Source organism: Ranitomeya imitator, chromosome 3 (genome assembly GCF_032444005.1).
Source record: "Ranitomeya imitator isolate aRanImi1 chromosome 3, aRanImi1.pri, whole genome shotgun sequence".
Taxonomy (NCBI): Eukaryota; Metazoa; Chordata; class Amphibia; order Anura; family Dendrobatidae; genus Ranitomeya; species Ranitomeya imitator.
Genome location: NC_091284.1, coordinates 524,474,993 through 524,493,337, shown reverse-complemented (window position 1 = coordinate 524,493,337; position 18,345 = coordinate 524,474,993). Strand labels below are relative to the sequence as shown.

Here is an 18,345-nt window from a genome sequence, read left to right as displayed (position 1 = left end):
TGTTTTTGGCTTTTCGCTTGGCAACACGGACTTTCAACTCCCTCCAAAGGTTTTCTATAAAGTTGAGATCTGGAGACTGGCTAGGCCACTCCAGGACCTTGAAATGAATCTTACGAAGCCACTCCTTCGTTGCCCTGGCGGTGTGCTTTGGATCATTGTCATGTTGAAAGACCCAGCCACGTTTCATCTTCAATGCCCTTGCTGATGGAAGGAGGTTTGCACTCAAAATCTCACGATAGATGGCCCCATTCATTCTTTCATGTACCCGGATCAGTCGTTCTGGCCCCTTTGCAGAGAAACAGCCCCAAAGCATGATGTTTCCACCACCATGCTTTACAGTAGGTATGGTGTTTGATGGATGCAACTCAGTATTCTTTTTCCTCCAAACATGACAAGTTGTGTTTCTACCAAACAGTTCCAGTTTGGTTTCATCAGACCATAGGACATTCTCCCAAAACTCCTCTGGATCATCCAAATGCTCTCTAGCAAACTTGAGACGGGCCCGGACATGTACTGGCATAAGCAGTGGGACACGTCTGGCACTGCAGGATCTGAGTCCATGGAGGCGTAGTGTGTTACTTATGGTAGGCCTTGTTACATTGGTCCCAGCTCTCTGCAGTTCATTCACTAGGTCCCCCCGCGTGGTTCTGGGATTTTTGCTCACCGTTCTTGTGATCATTCTGACCCCACGGGGTGGGATTTTGCGTGGAGCCCCAGATCGAGGGAGATTATCAGTGGTCTTGTATGTCTTCCATTTTCTAATTATTGCTCCCACTGTTGATTTCTTCACTCCAAGCTGGTTGGCTATTACAGATTCAGTCTTCCCAGCCTGGTGCAGGGCTATAATTTTGTTTCTGGTGTCCTTTGACAGCTCTTTGGTCTTCACCATAGTGGAGTTTGGAGTCAGACTGTTTGAGGGTGTGCACAGGTGTCTTTTTATACTGATAACAAGTTTAAAAAGGTGCCATTACTACAGGTAATGAGTGGAGGAAAGAGGAGACTCTTAAAGAAGAAGTTACAGGTCTGTGAGAGCCAGAAATCTTGATTGTTTGTTTCTGACCAAACACTTATTTTCCACCAAAATATGCAAATAAATTGTTAAAAAAACAGACAATGTGATTTTCTGGATTTTTTTTTCTCAGTTTGTCTCCCATAGTTGAGGTCTACCTATGATGTAAATTACAGACGCCTCTCATCTTTTTAAGTGGTGGAACTTGCACTATTGCTGACTGACTAAATACTTTTTTGCCCCACTGTATATTATATACTAATAATCATAATTAATAAAAAACCATGCAATGTATATAATGAAACACAGTGTGAGTATACAGCTAAGGGCTCATTTCCACTTGTGAGAAAAACGGACGAGTGCAATCCAATTAAAAACCGGATTGCACTCAGACCAATGTTATTCAATGGGTGACATTTCATCTGCAATTTTTTTCTCAGCTGAAATCGGACTGAGAAAAAAATCGCAGCATGCTGCGTATTGCTGCGTTTCTCGGACGAGACTTGCCAATGTAAGTCAATGGGTGCGAGAAAAAAAATCGCACAGCACTCGCACCATGCAAGTTCTGTCCGATTTTTACGCACCGGTGTCATTTGAAAAGCCGGTAATTCAGCATGGTGTACAGTAAAATCACACTAACAGGTTAGAATAGAATAGATATATACACATAGAATAGGTATATATACATATACTAGATGGTGGCCCGATTCTAACGCATTGGGTATTCTAGAATCTATATGTAGTTTATTTACAAAGTTTTCAGAATAATGCAATGAATACACAGGATTCGGCCGGCCGGCCGCGAGCAATTAGCGAAGCGTGGTTCAAATTGCCATGTAGTATATTGCCCAGCCACGTAGTTTATTGCACAGCCACATAGTATGTAGCACAGCCCACGTAGTATATTGTTCAGCCACGTAGTATATTGCTCAGCCACGTAGTATATTGCTAAGCCACGTAGTATATAGCACAGCCACGTAGTATATTGCCCAGCCACGCAGTATATAGCACAGACACATAGTATATAGCACAAACACGTAGTATATTGCCCAGCCACGTAATATATTGCTCAGCCACGCAATATATTGCCCAGCCACATAGTATATTGCTCAGCCACGTCGTATATTGCTCAGCCACGTCGTATATAGCACAGACACGTAGTATATTGCACAGCCACGTAATATATTGCACAGCCACATAGTATATAGCACAGAGACGTAGTATATAACACTGCCCATGCAGTATATGACACAGGCCACATAGTATATAACACAGGCCACGTAGTATATAGCACAGCGATGTATATTGCCCAGCCACGTAGTATATACCACAGCCACGTAGTATATAGCACAGCCACGTAATATATTGCACAGCCACGTAGTATATTTCACAGCCACGTAGTATATAAGACAGAGACTTAGTATATAACAACCCATGCAGTATACAACACAGGCCACCTAGTATATAGCACAGCGATGTAGTATATAGTACAGACACGTAGTATATAGCACAGACACTTATATAGTACAGACACGTATTATATTGCCCAGCCACGTAATATATTGCACAGCCACATAGTATATTGCACAACCACGTAGTATAAGCACAGCCATGTAATATATAGCACAGAGACGTAGTATATAACACTGCCCATGCAGTATAGAGCACAGCGATGTAGTATATTGCCCAGCCACATAATATACTGCCCAGCCACGTAGTACATAGCACAGCCCACATAGTATACTGCACAGAGATGTAGTATATAGCATAGCCCACGCAGTATCTAACATAGCCCACGTAGTATATAGCAATGTGGGCACCATATCCCTGTTAAAAAAAGAATTAAAATAAAAAATAGTTATATACTCACCCTCTGTCGGCCCCCGGATCCAGCCGAGGCGTTTCCCGATGCTTCTCGCGACGTTCCAGTCCCAAGAGTGCATTGCAGTCTGGGCGTGAGCAATCAACGAAGTGGGATTTAAATCACGCGGTAATGTCACTGATTGGTCGCGCCGGCTTGGCGCGAGCAATCAGCGAAGCGTGATTTAAATACTGCACCAATGTCACCAATTGGTCGCGCCGGCTGACCGTGACCAATCAGCGAAGTGTGATTTAAATCCCGTGCCAATGTCGCTGATTGGTCGCGCCGCCTGGGTGCGAGCAATCAGCGAAGCGGGATTTAAATCCCGCGCCAATGTCGCCGATTGTAGGGAGACGCCATTTTGGGGCCAGACTGTGCCCGACGCTCCCAAGAATGCATTGCTGTCTCGCGAGATGATGACGTAGCGAGACTGCAATGCATGGACCGGACCGTCGCGAGGAGCGGGAAAGGCATGGCCTGCATCTGGGAGGCCGACAGAAAGTGAGTATATAATGATTTTTTATTTTTTAAATTATTTTTAACATTAGATCTTTTTACTATTGATGCTGCATAGGCAGCATCAATAGCAAAAAGTGGGTCACACAGGGTTAATAGCAGCGGTAACGGAGTGCGTTAGGCTACTTTCACACTGGCGTTTTTTGCCAGACGTCGCAATGCATTGTTTATGGCAAAAAACGCATCCTGCAAAGTTGTTTGCAGGATGCGTTTTTGCCCCATAGATTAACATTGGCGACGCATTGCGACGCTTTGCCACACGTTGCAACCGTCGTGCAACGGTTGCGCCGTGTTGTGGCGGACCGCTGTAAATGTAACGTTTTTTGCTCCTGACGGACCGCTTTTTCCGACCGCGCATGCGCGGCCGGAACTCCGCCCGCACCTCACAATGGGGAAGCGGATGCGCCGGAGAAATGCATCCGCTGCACCCGTTGTGCAGTGCGTCAAACGCTAGTGTTGGAATCTCTGCCCGACGCATTGCGACGGGGAGATTCCGACGCTAGTGTGAAAGTAGCCTTAGCCGCGGCATAACACGGTCCGTGAACGCTACCATTAACCCTGTGTGAGCGCTGACCGGAGGAGAGTATGGAGCGGGCGCCGGGCACTGACTGGACAGAAGTAGGGAGGGACTAATTCTCGGCTGGACTGTGCCCGTCGCTGATTAGTCAGCGACGCGGAATTTCCGGGACAGACAGACAGACAGACGGAATTGACCCTTAGACAATTATATGGTAGAAAAATATTCAGAAACATTCCCACGCTAGAGTTCATATGAGGTTATGCCAGCAGGGGGCGCAGCACCGCAAATCTAGGTAGCTATGTTCCCCTGCTTCCCATTCATTCCCCAGCTTTTACAGGCAGGAGCACAGCTGCATTAGCAGGCTCCTGGCTGTAAAATTATTTAACCCCTTCAGATGGACTTACAGTGTGGGACAAGACTGAACGACAGAAGGTATGGGATATTGTTGATTTTTTATTTTAACTTTGTTTCAGGTGACACGGGTCTTCAATTGGATTAATAATAAACTATTAAACTATTAAAACACGCTGTGTCTTTATTTCATTAAAATACTTTTTTCCTAATGTGTGTGTTTTATTAACCATTTACTAGTATTGGATTTATATGGATAGGTGTCTTATTGACGCCTCTCCATTATTAACCTGGTTTAATGTCCCCTTACAATAGCAAGGTGACATTAACTGTTGTGAGTTCGGTTTTTGGGCTCCCTCTGGTGGTTACTCATGGTACTGGGTGACTTGTGTTCTCTGCGGTTTCTGGTCTCCACCTGTTCCATCAGGTTATGGGAGTTTCCTATTTAACCTGGCTTTTTTGTCATTTCCTCGCCGGCTATCAATGTAATCAGCGTGTCTTTTTACCTCTGCTCCCTGCGTCTGTTATCTTCAGGACAAGCTAAGTTTTGATTTTCCTGTTCCACGTTTTGCTTAATTTTTGTCTTAGTCCAGCTTGCAGATATGTGATTCCTTGCTGCTGGTTGCTCTAGTGGGCTGAAATTACTCCTCATGTTCCATGAGTTGGCACATGAGTTCAAGTAATTTCAGGATGGTTTTTTGAAGGATTTTTCGCTGACCGCGCAGTTCACTTTTGTATCCTCTGCTATCTAGCTTTAGCGGGCCTCATTTTTGCTGATTCTATTTTCATAACTACGTATGTGCTTTCCTCTCATTTCACCGTTATTACATGTGGGGGGCTGCTATTTCTGTGGGGTGTTTCTCTGGAGGCAAGTTTGGTCTGTGTTTCTTCTGATAGGGGAAGTTAATCCTTCGGCTGGCGCGAGACGTCTAGGAATCATCGTAGGCACGTTCCCCGGCTACTGCTAGTTGTGTGTTTAGGTTCAGGATCGCGGTCAGCTCAGGTTCCATCTCCCTAGAGCTTGTTTTGTTTTTGTGCTTGTCCTTTTGTGATCCCCTGCCATTGGGATCATGACAGTATAGCCGGCCTAAAGAAAAAAATTGGTCATCGTTTTGGCTGAAGTAGGAGGAAAAGTAGTCTGAGGAAGTTTTTTTTTTTTTCCCCTCCTCAGTGTTTGCTGCCTAGCCTTAATTGCAGCTTGGCTGCTTCTTTCCTCCTCTTAATCCTTGAATGGCTCTGACCTCAGCTGTTTATCATGGACGTCCAGAGTTTGGCTTCCAGCCTGAATAATCTTGCTGCTAAGGTTCAAAATATACAAGATTTTGTTGTACATACGCCTATGTCTGAACCTAGAATTCCTATCCCAGAGTTTTTTTCTGGAGATAGATCTAGTTTTCTGAATTTTAGGAACAATTGCAAGTTGTTTCTTTCCTTGAAATCTCGCTCCTCTGGAGACCCTGCTCAGCAGGTCAAGATTGTTATATCTTTCCTGCGGGGTGACCCTCAGAATTGGCCATTTGCATTGGCACCAGGGGATCCTGCGTTGCTCAATGTGGATGCGTTTTTTTCTGGCATTGGGTTTGCTATATGAGGAACTTAACCTAGAGATTCAGGCTGAAAAAGCTTTATTGGCTCTCTCTCAGGGGCAAGATGAAGCAGAAATATATTGTCAGAAATTTCGGAAATGGTCGGTGCTTACTCAGTGGAATGAGTGCGCTCTGGCTGCAAAATTCAGAGATGGCCTTTCTGGGGCCATTAAAGATGTTATGGTGGGGTTCCCGGCGCCTACAGGTCTGAATGAGTCCATGACTATGGCTATTCAGATTGATCGGCGTTTACGGGAGCGCAAACCTGTGCACCATTTGGCGGTGTCTTCTGAACAGGCACCTGAGATAATGCAATGTGATAGAATTCAGTCCAGAAGTGAACGGCAAAATTATAGGCGGAAAAATGGATTGTGTTTTTATTGTGGTGATTCAGCTCATGTTATGTCAGCATGCTCTAAACGCACAAAAAAGATTGATAAGTCTGTTGCCATTGGTACTTTACAGTCTAAGTTCATTCTGTCTGTGACGCTGATTTGTTCATTATCATCCATTTCCGTCGATGCCTATGTGGATTCAGGCGCTGCCCTGAGTCTTATGGATTGGTCATTTGCCAATCGCTGTGGGTTTAGTCTGGAACCTCTGGAAGTTCCTATTCCTTTGAAAGGAATTGACTCTACACCTTTGGCTATGAATAAACCTCAGTACTGGACACAAGTGACCATGCGTATGACTCCCGTTCATCAGGAGGTGATTCGCTTCCTGGTACTGTATAATTTACATGATGTCTTAGTGCTTGGTCTGCCATGGTTACAAACTCATAACCCAGTTCTGGACTGGAAAACAATGTCTGTGTTAAGCTGGGGATGTCAGGGGGTTCATGATGATGCATCTCCGATTTCTATCGCTTCATCTACTCCTTCTGAGGTTCCGGTATTTCTGTCTGATTATCGGGAGGTTTTTGAGGAGCCTAAGCTCAGTTCGCTTCCTCCTCACAGGGATTGCGATTGTGCTATAGATTTGATTCCTGGCAGTAAATTCCCTAAAGGTCGTTTGTTCAATCTGTCAGTGCCAGAGCATACTGCTATGCGGAATTATGTTAAGGAGTCCTTGGAAAAGGGACATATCCGTCCATCTTCGTCCCCTTTGGGAGCAGGTTTTTTTTTTGTGGCCAAAAAAGATGGTTCCTTGAGGCCTTGCATAGATTATCGTCTTTTGAATAAGATTACAGTCAAATATCAGTATCCTTTGCCATTGTTGACTGATTTGTTCGCTCGCATTAAGGGGGCTAAATGGTTCACTAAGATTGATCTTCGGGGTGCGTATAATCTTGTTTGGATAAGGCAGGGTGATGAGTGGAAAACCGCATTTAATACGCCTGAGGGCCATTTCGAGTATTTGGTGATGCCTTTTGGACTTTCTAATGCTCCTTCTGTCTTCCAGTCTTTTATGCACGATATTTTCCGTGAATATCTGGATAAATTTATTATCGTGTATTTGGATGATGTTTTGGTTTTTTCTGATGACTGGGAGTCTCATGTTCAGCAAGTCAGGAAGGTTTTTCAGGTTCTGCGGGCCAATTCTTTGTTTGTAAAAGGTTCTAAATGTCTCTTTGGAGTCCAGAAGATTTCTTTTTTGGGGTATATTTTTTCCCCTTCTACTATTGAGATGGATCCCGTCAAGGTTCAAGCTATTTGTGACTGGACACAGCCTACATCTCTTAAGAGTCTACAGAAGTTCTTAGGCTTTGCTAATTTTTATCGTCGCTTCATAACTAATTTTTCTAGCGTTGTTAAGCCTTTGACGGATTTGACTAAAAAGGGTGCTGATGTTACTGATTGGTCTCCTGCGGCTGTGGAGGCCTTTCAGGAACTTAAGCGCCGGTTTTCTTCAGCTCCTGTGTTGCGTCAGCCAGATACGTCGCTTCCTTTTCAGGTTGAGGTTGATGCTTCCGAGATCGGAGCGGGGGCGGTTTTGTCACAGAGAAGCTCCGATGGCTCAGTGATGAAGCCATGTGCGTTCTTTTCTAGAAAATTTTCGCCCGCTGAACGGAATTATGATGTTGGTAATCGGGAGCTTTTGGCCATGAAGTGGGCATTTGAGGAGTGGCGTCATTGGCTTGAGGGTGCTAGACATCGTGTGGTGGTCTTGACTGATCACAAAAATCTGATGTACCTTGAGTCTGCCAAGCGTCTGAATCCTAGACAGGCTCGTTGGTCACTGTTTTTCTCCCGTTTCAATTTTGTGGTTTCGTACCTGCCAGGTTCAAAGAATGTGAAGGCGGATGCTCTTTCTAGGAGTTTTGTGCCTGACTCCCCTGGAAATTCGGAGCCCACTGGTATCCTTACGGATGGGGTGATTTTGTCGGCTGTCTCCCCAGACTTGCGACATGCTTTGCAGGAGTTTCAGGCGGATAAACCTGATCGTTGTCCGCCGGAAAGACTGTTTGTTCCGGATAATTGGACCAGTAGAGTCATCTCCGAGGTCCATTCTTCTGTGTTGGCAGGTCATCCTGGAATATTTGGTACTAGAGACTTGGTGGCCAGGTCTTTTTGGTGGCCTTCCTTGTCGAGGGATGTGCGTTCTTTTGTGCAGTCTTGTGGAGTTTGCGCTCGGGCTAAGCCTTGCTGTTCTCGGGCCAGTGGATTGTTGTCTCCTTTGCCTATCCCGAAGAGACCTTGGACGCACATTTCCATGGACTTTATTTCGGATCTCCCTGTCTCTCAAAAAATGTCCGTCATATGGGTTGTGTGTGACCGCTTTTCTAAGATGGTTCATCTGGTACCCTTGCCTAAGTTACCTTCCTCCTCTGAGTTGGTCCCTTTGTTTTTTCAAAATGTGGTCCGTTTGCATGGCATTCCGGAGAACATCGTTTCTGACAGGGGATCCCAGTTTGTGTCTAGATTTTGGCGGACGTTCTGTGCTAAGATGGGCATTGATTTGTCCTTTTCGTCTGCATTCCATCCCCAGACGAATGGCCAGACGGAACGAACTAATCAGACTTTAGAAACTTATTTAAGGTGTTTTGTTTCTGCTGATCAAGATGACTGGGTTTCCTTTTTGCCGCTTGCCGAGTTTGCCCTTAATAATCGGGCTAGTTCTGCTACCTTGGTTTCTCCTTTCTTTTGTAATTCGGGGTTTCATCCTCGTTTTTCCTCTGGTCAGGTGGAGCCTTCTGATTGTCCTGGAGTGGACATGGTGGTGGATAGGTTGCATCGGATTTGGAGTCATGTGGTGGACAATTTGAAGTTGTCCCAGGAGAGGGCTCAGCAGTTTGCTAATCGCCGTCGCCGCGTGGGTCCTCGACTTCTTGTTGGGGACTTGGTGTGGTTGTCTTCTCGTTTTGTTCCTATGAAGGTCTCTTCTCCTAAGTTCAAGCCTCGGTTCATCGGTCCCTATAGGATCTTGGAAATTCTTAACCCTGTGTCGTTTCGTTTGGATCTCCCGGCATCGTTTGCTATTCATAATGTGTTCCATCGGTCGTTGTTGCGGAAGTATGAGGTACCTGTTGTTCCTTCGCTTGAGCCTCCTGCTCCGGTGCTGGTGGAGGGTGAATTGGAGTATGTTGTGGAGAAGATCTTGGATTCTCGTGTTTCCAGACGGAAACTCCAGTATTTGGTCAAGTGGAAGGGTTATGGTCAGGAGGATAATTCTTGGGTGATTGCCTCTGATGTTCATGCTGCCGATTTGGTCCGTGCTTTTCATAGGGCTCATCCTGGTCGCCCTGGTGGTTCTCGTGAGGGTTCGGTGACCCCTCCTCAAGGGGGGGTACTGTTGTGAGTTCGGTTTTTGGGCTCCCTCTGGTGGTTACTGATGGTACTGGGTGACTTGTGTTCTCTGCGGTCTCTGGTCTCCACCTGTTCCATCAGGTTATGGGAGTTTCCTATTTAACCTGGCTTTTTTGTCATTTCCTCGCCAGCTATCAATGTAATCAGCGTGTCTTTTTACCTCTGCTCCCTGCGTCTGTTATCTTCAGGACAAGCTAAGTTTTGATTTTCCTGTTCCACGTTTTGCTTAATTTTTGTCTTAGTCCAGCTTGCAGATATGTAATTCCTTGCTGCTGGTTGCTCTAGTGGGCTGAAATTACTCCTCATGTTCCATGAGTTGGCACATGAGTTCAAGTAATTTCAGGATGGTTTTTTGAAGGGTTTTTCGCTGACCGCGCAGTTCACTTTTGTATCCTCTGCTATCTAGCTTTAGCGGGCCTCATTTTTGCTGATTCTATTTTCATAACTACGTATGTGCTTTCCTCTCATTTCACCGTTATTACATGTGGGGGGCTGCTATTTCTGTGGGGTGTTTCTCTGGAGGCAAGTGAGGTCTGTGTTTCTTCTGATAGGGGAAGTTAATCCTTCGGCTGGCGCGAGACGTCTAGGAATCATCGTAGGCACGTTCCCCGGCTACTGCTAGTTGTGTGTTTAGGTTCAGGATCGCGGTCAGCTCAGGTTCCATCTCCCTAGAGCTTGTTTTGTTTTTGTGCTTGTCCTTTTGTGATCCCCTGCCATTGGGATCATGACAATTAACCCTTTATTACCCTATATCCCACCGCTACAGGGGAGTGGGAAGAGAGTGGCTAAGTGCCAGAATAGGCGCATCTTATAGATGTGCCTTTTCTGGGGTGGCTGGAGGCAAATGTTTTTAGCTGGGGTGGGGGTCCTATAACCATGGTCCCTCTCTAGGCTATTATCTGCCCTCAGTCACTGGCTTTACCACTCTGGCAGAGAAAATTGCGCGGGAGCCCACGCCAATTTTTTCCGTGATTTAACCCTTTATTTTAACACCAAATTTTGCACAAAGACACTTCTTACATTAATAGTAAGGGATATGTAATAAAATAAGGGATATGAAATGGTTTACTGTATGTAAACCATGTCTCATATCCTGTCGGGCTTGTGAAGGAGATAGCAAAAGCCAGCAATTGAATTGCCGGCTTTTCTGCTATCTAGCCCTGCATTAAATATAAATATATATATAGGTGTCTCACTGACATATATATGTATATATACCTATTCTATGTGTATATACTCTATCCTAACCTGTCAGTGTGATTTTAATGTACACCGCGCTGAATTACCAGCTTTTCAAAGGACACTGGTGCGTAAAAATCGGACAGCAATACGGATGTCATACGGATGTTGCGATATAAAAATCGCATGACCCTCGCATGACAATCGCATGACAATCGCATGATTTACCTCCATTTTTTTGGTCCGTAAATTGGTGGAAATGGAAGTGGAAATGAGCCCTAAGTGTGATTATTTCTTACCTGAATCATGTAAAGCCCATTAATATTTTGAAGTATTCTGTATGTATAGATCAATCTTCCATACCTAAGAGAGCAAGTTTGATTGTTTAGATGTATATAAAGAATTTATCTGATCACATTTAAAGCTATTATTCTGCATATTCGTCTAACCTTCCCAAGACTACCATTCTGTTCTATGACACAGAATATCTACAGCATTTTTACTTAATTAATTGAGCAATGCAAATATTTATGGGCAGGGAGTTATGAGACTTGATGGACTTTTTAAAATAAATCCATTGTATTATCTGGACACTGGTGTGGACCCGTAGAAGCGCCGGTTTGGCGTGAAACGGCCGTCCTTTCCCCACTCACCTCCTTTGTTCCTCCACTCCACCGTGCTGTGAAGATGGTTCTACAAGCTTTCTAATAAAGACAAGACTTGATCACAGGTCCGGTGAGTGTTGCCACGTTCTTTCTACTAGTGTTATATAGTTTGACAATTTTGAAGTGGTAAAAAAAAAAATTCCTTTCTCAGCGCTTCCGGAGGACAAGGATAGTTTGAGGTTGAGATAATTTTCTCAGTAACAAATTTATTAGACCCCGGTCCAGAGCCTCTCACCTAGCCAAATTAGTTCTCATGCTTCACACTGATGAGGGCCAACAGCCCGAAACACCGTGTTTGCGAATTGAGATACTAATTTGGCTTTTATCCTAAGTCATATTGCACGACTCGTTTAAAGGGTTGATTGTGACTTGTAGGATCGCTACTTCCAACAAGTGGCGCTATAGAGTTTAAGTCCTCTTTTTCTCAGAAGAGGCAATTTGCACATTATATTTCCCAGAGGAGCATTGCACAGCGAATAAGCCTCCTTACCTTGACAAGCCAGAGATGGTATGTCACTCTCCATAAGGAGAAACAATACCCCTTAGATCCCAGTCCAGAGCCTCTCACCTAGCCAAATTAGTTCTGATGCTTCGCACTGACGAGGGCCAACAGCCCGAAACTCCGTGTCTGTGAATTGAGATACTGATTTAGCTTTTATCCTAAGTCATATTGCACGACTCGTTTAAAGGGTTGATTGTGACTTGTAGGATCGCTACTTCCAACAGGTGGCGCTATAGAGTTTAAGTCCATGGACGTGTTTCTCGCATGTGTGATCCTGGCCTAACTTGCACACTTCCCTGATTAAAAGCAGTGATAAAATTGTAGTTCCATCTAGTATTTTTCTCTATAGCGTTTTCATTTCTGTTTATGCACGTCTTCGTTTGTTCGATGTTTAAATTAGAAGATTGTTTATGAGTTTCTTGTATTGACACTCATTTTGATTTTTTTCAAGTTTGTTTCATAAGCTTCCACTATGAGTTTCTTCGGGTATTTTTTATCCAAAAAATGGTTTTGTCAGAATTTTGGATTGTTCTAAATAGTCTGTGTCTACCGTATTCTTTTTACGGATGCGCCGATATTGACTAGACTGTATATTCTGTTTCCATTTGGAATAGTGTGCACTCCGAAAAAAAAAAAAAACAGAATTTTTTTTTAAGTACGTTTTGGTGATAATTTTTTTTGTCTGAATGACTGATTTCTACATCCAAGTAATGGATTTTTTCTTTTTTTTATTTATATTGTGTGAATGAAATGCCCCAATTATTCTTGTTAAGTTCTTCTACAAGTGAAATTGCTAATTTTTCAGTGCCCTTCTAAAAGATGATAAGATCATCTATATAACACCTGTATAGCGATATGTTTTCTTTATAAGGTATTTGGCTGAGAGGCTATGAGGACTCGAATCGCCCCATAAAAAGATTTGCAAAACTGGGCGTGACCCGAGTCCCCATCGCGGTGCCAAACTGCTGCAAGGACAGCTCACCCTGGAATTCAAAAACATTGTGCTCCAATATAAATCTTAAACCTGTTATGAGGAAATCTCTCTGGACTGACAGCATATCTGGAATCCCAGATAAGTAGTGTGGTACTGCTTCAATTCCCCCATATTGTGATCTATGTTGGAATACAGAGCATTCACATCTAGTGTAGTAAATAAAAAAATCTTTTTCCCAATTTAGGGAACTACATTCCTTTATAAGTTGGTTGGAATCTAGTAAAAAGGATGACAGTTTATTTACAACATCCTGAAGATGTAAATCTACATAATGGGATAACTGGCAGATCAAAGATCCGATACCAGAGATTATTGGTCTACCTGGAGGTACTACAGGATTTTTGTGAATCTTTGGTAAGTGATAAAAAATTGCTGTGCTTGGATTTATGTTTGTCAGAAAACATTTTTCTTTTTTGTTGATAATATGTTGAAAGTAGGCTTTATTTCTAAATAGATGGTATTCTGAATTGTATGTTTTGACAGGATCCATGTTTAGTTTTTTATAATATTTTTCCTTTTGATAGGATATTATAGGCTTCCTGTAAATATGTTTCTCTGTCTTGAATCACAACTCCACCTCCTTTGTCCGCTTGTCTTATGGCTATTTCTTTTAATTGTTTGAGAGCTCACTTCTCTGATCTAGAAATATTGGATTTTATATCAGAAAATCTCTTTGCAGTGTTTTTACCTTTATTTATATTTTTTTTTTTCTCTGTTTGATAGGTTTGGATTTGTTTTTGAGGTCAATGTTTTTTTTTTTTTTGATGAATTTAAATAGCGAAATTAAACAGTATAAAAAGTGTCCAAACTACTCCCCCTGTGATATACAGGGATAAAGTTGGACCTCGGTTGGACTTCTTTGTTAATGCAATGGTCGTTCAAAACTACAAGGTCTTTATCTGTGAGTTTATTTCTGCTGTTCGCTCCTGTATTGCAAAGTGACGTTTTAAAGTAAGTTTTCGTGCAAATTCATTGAGATCCAGAAATAGGTCAAACTATCTTGCTTTTTGTGTGGGGCAATAATATAAACCCTTTGATAAGATTTTTTGTTTTGTTGTGGTCAAATTATGTGTTGACAAATTGAATATTTTTATTGTGTTATTTTTGTCTAGATTTTTGCTTTCAATAATGTTTTTGAAGCAATCTGATTGAATTATTCTTGTCTTATTTTTTATAAATTTGTTGATTCCATACCTGTCAATGTTTTTTTTTGGTGGTTCCTTTTCCCCTAGTACCTTGGGACCTCCTTTTCTTTTTTTGTTGACTGAGAGGGGGTCCGTGAAAAATAATTTGTTATGAACTGGTGTAATATATATATTTTTCAACATTTTCGATTTCAGCATTGTAGCCAAGCAAATAAAATAATAGGACAATTGCTTTCATAACACATGCTCTTAGGCCACTTCTGATATCTGCATCACTATTTTGTAATCCAAATCTAGGCGCGGGCACAAATCTTTGCATGTTATTTTGCCTTTGTTTCTGATTTTGGCTTCAAAATGCTAATGCAAAATTTTGACCCAAATGTTACTTTGTAAAAATTAACGTAATAATATTTTGACTGTTTTTGACTTTGTCGCTGTACAACTGCAGATCTCGCTATTTTAATAAAGTGGCAACAGCTTATTTATTTATTATGCTTTGCTTATATAGCGCTATCTTATTCTGCAGTGCTTTACATAGATTATCAGCTTATTCACTGTTAAATTCTTTGGAACGGGGTAGCTTAAAGTTGGCTTAACTGCATTTATTCATCAGGTTAGCTGAACTAACACAATCCCTTTTACATTTGGTGGAACTTCATATGGTGATACTCATCCAAGAGAGGTCCCACCAAGTGATGGATAGGCACACACAATTTGATCAAAATGTGCCCAAAGAACCTGACATTTAGTAAATATAGTAATAATGCAATACAAATTACATGCATGCATACATTTTACCGTAGCTCTTTGTGTATTTGTTGCTACTCTGCACAGAGGTTTACTCTGGCCATTCATTTATTATTTAGGAGTGCTGACTGGTGAATTTATACTTGCATCTACATATACACCCGGGGATCCAGGTCATTAAACGTCCAGCGATCGGCTACATGCCAATTGGCAGCCACTTACTGTTATGGATAGACAGACTGACAAAAATTCAAAAATTCCATTAGCACAGTATGAGACAATTTTATGTCCATAGAATATTATATTATCTGTATCACTACAATGATTTTTACGTCAGCTTACTAATCATTGTACCCGAAAAATGAGTGTTTTGTGACGAACCCCCGATTATAAGCTTGACTAAAAGGGCCATAATGCTGGATTCATAGCACCATTTGGCAATAGACCAAAAGTGCACTGTTGCTTCGTCACATCGATTATTATGCGGTCTAGTTGAGTTCCATTAGGTGTCAGATTTTTTAACAGAAATAAGTTCTGCTAGATATGCAGAAAATACTACAGCTGTCTGGTGACTAGGACGTGCGTGTTTCAAATCCGCAACATCTCAATTTCTCTTCTGAGTAAGCTGAGTTTTATGTGAAGATTTTTCCCAAACATTTGCATTCAGTGAGGAAAATCCGCAGGTAGTAAAACGCACACGCGCAGCAGACACGCATCAAAAATGCATGTAATCTGCACATGAAGTTTTATCAAAGCCATATACCAGAAAGTATCAAGAACAAAGCAGATTTCTTTTAAAACATGACACACCAATAAAAACGCATGATAAAAAATGCACTCGAAAATACAATGAAAAAACGCAAATAACCTAAATTGCATAATGGGTACGGAAAATCTGGAACATCAAAAACTCACCAAAATCTCATTGTGGGAACGTAGCCTCAATTTGTTTGGTTCTGGAGGCCTGCTTTTTATTAGGTCATGTAGGCACATTATTCCAGTACTTTCAATATTTACCCAATCCCAATAATTTGCCCAGTTATCTGGAGATCCTTATCTCCATATGAGAGGGACAATAAAAATAATAAAAAAAACTATTGCAAAAAATAAGTTGTACTTTGGTGCTTTGAATATATTTTCGGAGTTTCCCAAAACATGAATGCCAAACTGTCAGTATTACAAAATTCAGCTTGGCACATATTCTTGTGAAAACACCGAAACTCTAAAATTTGGTAGTTGTCAAGGGCAGTTGGGCAGCCTTTATTCACAGCTTGCCTTTTATCTAATGTGTATGACCAGCAAGCAATGATCTGATCGGTGTTTTTTGGATTACTGTTTTAACTTTTGTTCTGTTTTATGCCCATTGGGACAATAGTGCAAGTGATATAATGACAATTCAAAATATACTTACAAGATACAAAGGCAAAGGGCTCCAGGAACAGAGATGCTATCCCTCAGCAAATAACATCCCTTCTTTCCTTTTCGGAGTAGAAGATTTTCACAAGTTTTAAGACTTATATTTCCATGGTAGCACGGCAGATCCATCTTTAAATGGTAAAAATTATTGAAATGAGCAGTAAGTCTAGTTTACTGTCTGGACTACATGAGTGAAGAAGCTGTGTACATCATAGTCATTTATACAGCATAATTTAACACAGGAAATGACAGGTGTGAATGGCTAGACTCTAGAGTAACCACATACAGAGGAAAACAAAGCAAACATCCCATCTTTACAGAATTGAGTGAGCAGAATTGTAAATCCAATAATCCCTTAATAATAATAATAATATTTTTATTTATATAGCGTCAACGTATTTTTCAGCACTTTACATTATAAGTAAGAAAATTCATATATTTGTCAATTAACCCCTTTACCCCAATGGTGGTTTGCACATTAATGAATGACCGGGCCAATTTTTAGAATTCTGACCATTGTCCCTTTATGAGGTTATAAAACTGGAACACTTTAACGGATCCTGGTGATTCTAACTTTATTTTCTCGTGACATATTGTACTTCATGATAGTGGTAAAATTTATTTGATATTACCTGCGTTTATTTGTAAAAAAATGGAAATTTGGCAAAAATTTTGAAAATTTCGCAATTTTCCAAATTTGAATTTTTATGCAATTAAATCATAGAGATATAGCACACAAAATACTTAATAAGTAACATTTACCACATGTCTACTTTACATCAGCACAATTTTGGAACCAAAATTTTTTTTTGTTAGGGAGTTGTAAGGGTTAAAAGTTGACCAGCAATTTCTCTTTTTTACAGCACCATTTTTATTTTTAGGGACCACATCTTATTTGAAGTAATTTTTAGGGGTCTATATGATAGAAAATAACCAAGTGTGACACCATTCTAAAAACTGCACCCCTCAAGGTGCTCAAAACCATATTCAAGAAGTTTATTAACCCTTCAGGGGTTTCACGGGAATTTTTGGAATGTTTAAATAAAAATGAACATTCAACTTTTTTTCACAAAAAAATTATTTCAGCTCCAACTTGTTTTATTTTACCAAGGGTAACAGGAGAAAATGGACCCCAATAGTTGTTGTACAATTTGTCCTGAGTACGATGATATCCCATATGTGGGGGTAAACCACTGTTTGGGCGCAAGGGAGAGCTCGGAAGGGAAGGAGCGCCGTTTGACTTTTCAATGCAAAATTAACAGGAATTGAGATGGGACGCCATGTTGCGTTTGGAGAGCCACTGATGTGCCTAAACATTGAAACCCCCCAGAAGTGACACCATTTTGGAAAGTAGACCCCCTAAGGAACTTATCTAGATGTGTGGTGAGCACTTTGATCCATTAAGTGATTCACAGAAGTTTATAATGCAGAGCCGTAAAAATAAAAAATCATATTTTTTCACAAAAATGATCTTTTCGCCCCTAATTTTTTATTTTCCCAAGGGTAAGAGAAGAAATTGGACCCCAAAAGTTGTTGTACAATTTTTCCTGAGTACGCTGATAGCCCATATGTGGGGGGAACCACCGTTTGGGCGCGTGGGAGAGCTTGGAAGGGAAGGAGCGCCATTTGGAATGCAGACTTAGATGGAATGGTCTGCAGGCATCACATTGCGTTTGCAGATCCCCTAGTGTATCTAAACAGTAGAAACCCCCCACAAGTGACCCCATATTGGAAACTAGACCCCCCAAGGAACTTATCTAGATGTGTTGTGAGAACTTTGAACCCCCAAGTGTTTCACTACAGTTTCTAACGCAGAGCCGTGAAAATAAAAAATCTTTTCTTTTCCACAAAAATTATTTTTTAGCCCCCAGTTTTGTATTTTCCCAAGGGTAAGAGGAGAAATTGGACCCCAAAAGTTGTTGTCCAATGTGTCCTGAGTACGCTGATACCCCAGCCATCACACAAATAATGCCAAGCCTAAATAAAGTATCCTGGCTAATACCACCAGACCTATATGAGCAGCCGGCGTGTGGAATCCATGATAGTGGTCAGATTTTGCAAGTGCAATAGCGTATTACCAAGTGTGGTTCGTAGGGGAACCAAAGCCC

General features: G+C 41.7%; 1 protein-coding gene across 1 annotated transcript in view; it reads right to left on the bottom strand.

The window, feature by feature from the left end:
- LOC138672193 (SH2 domain-containing protein 1B-like) overlaps positions 1-16,413 on the bottom strand; it is a 56,707-nt gene extending 40,294 nt beyond the window's left edge. Inside the window, exons 1-2 of the mRNA XM_069760199.1 lie at positions 16,233-16,413; positions 11,068-11,131 (exon numbers count right to left, since the gene is read on the bottom strand). Coding sequence (XP_069616300.1) covers positions 11,068-11,131; positions 16,233-16,366 — 198 coding nt within the window. The 5' untranslated portion in view covers positions 16,367-16,413. The remainder of the gene's footprint in view (positions 1-11,067; positions 11,132-16,232) is intronic.
- Between the last annotated feature and the right edge of the window lie 1,932 nt (positions 16,414-18,345).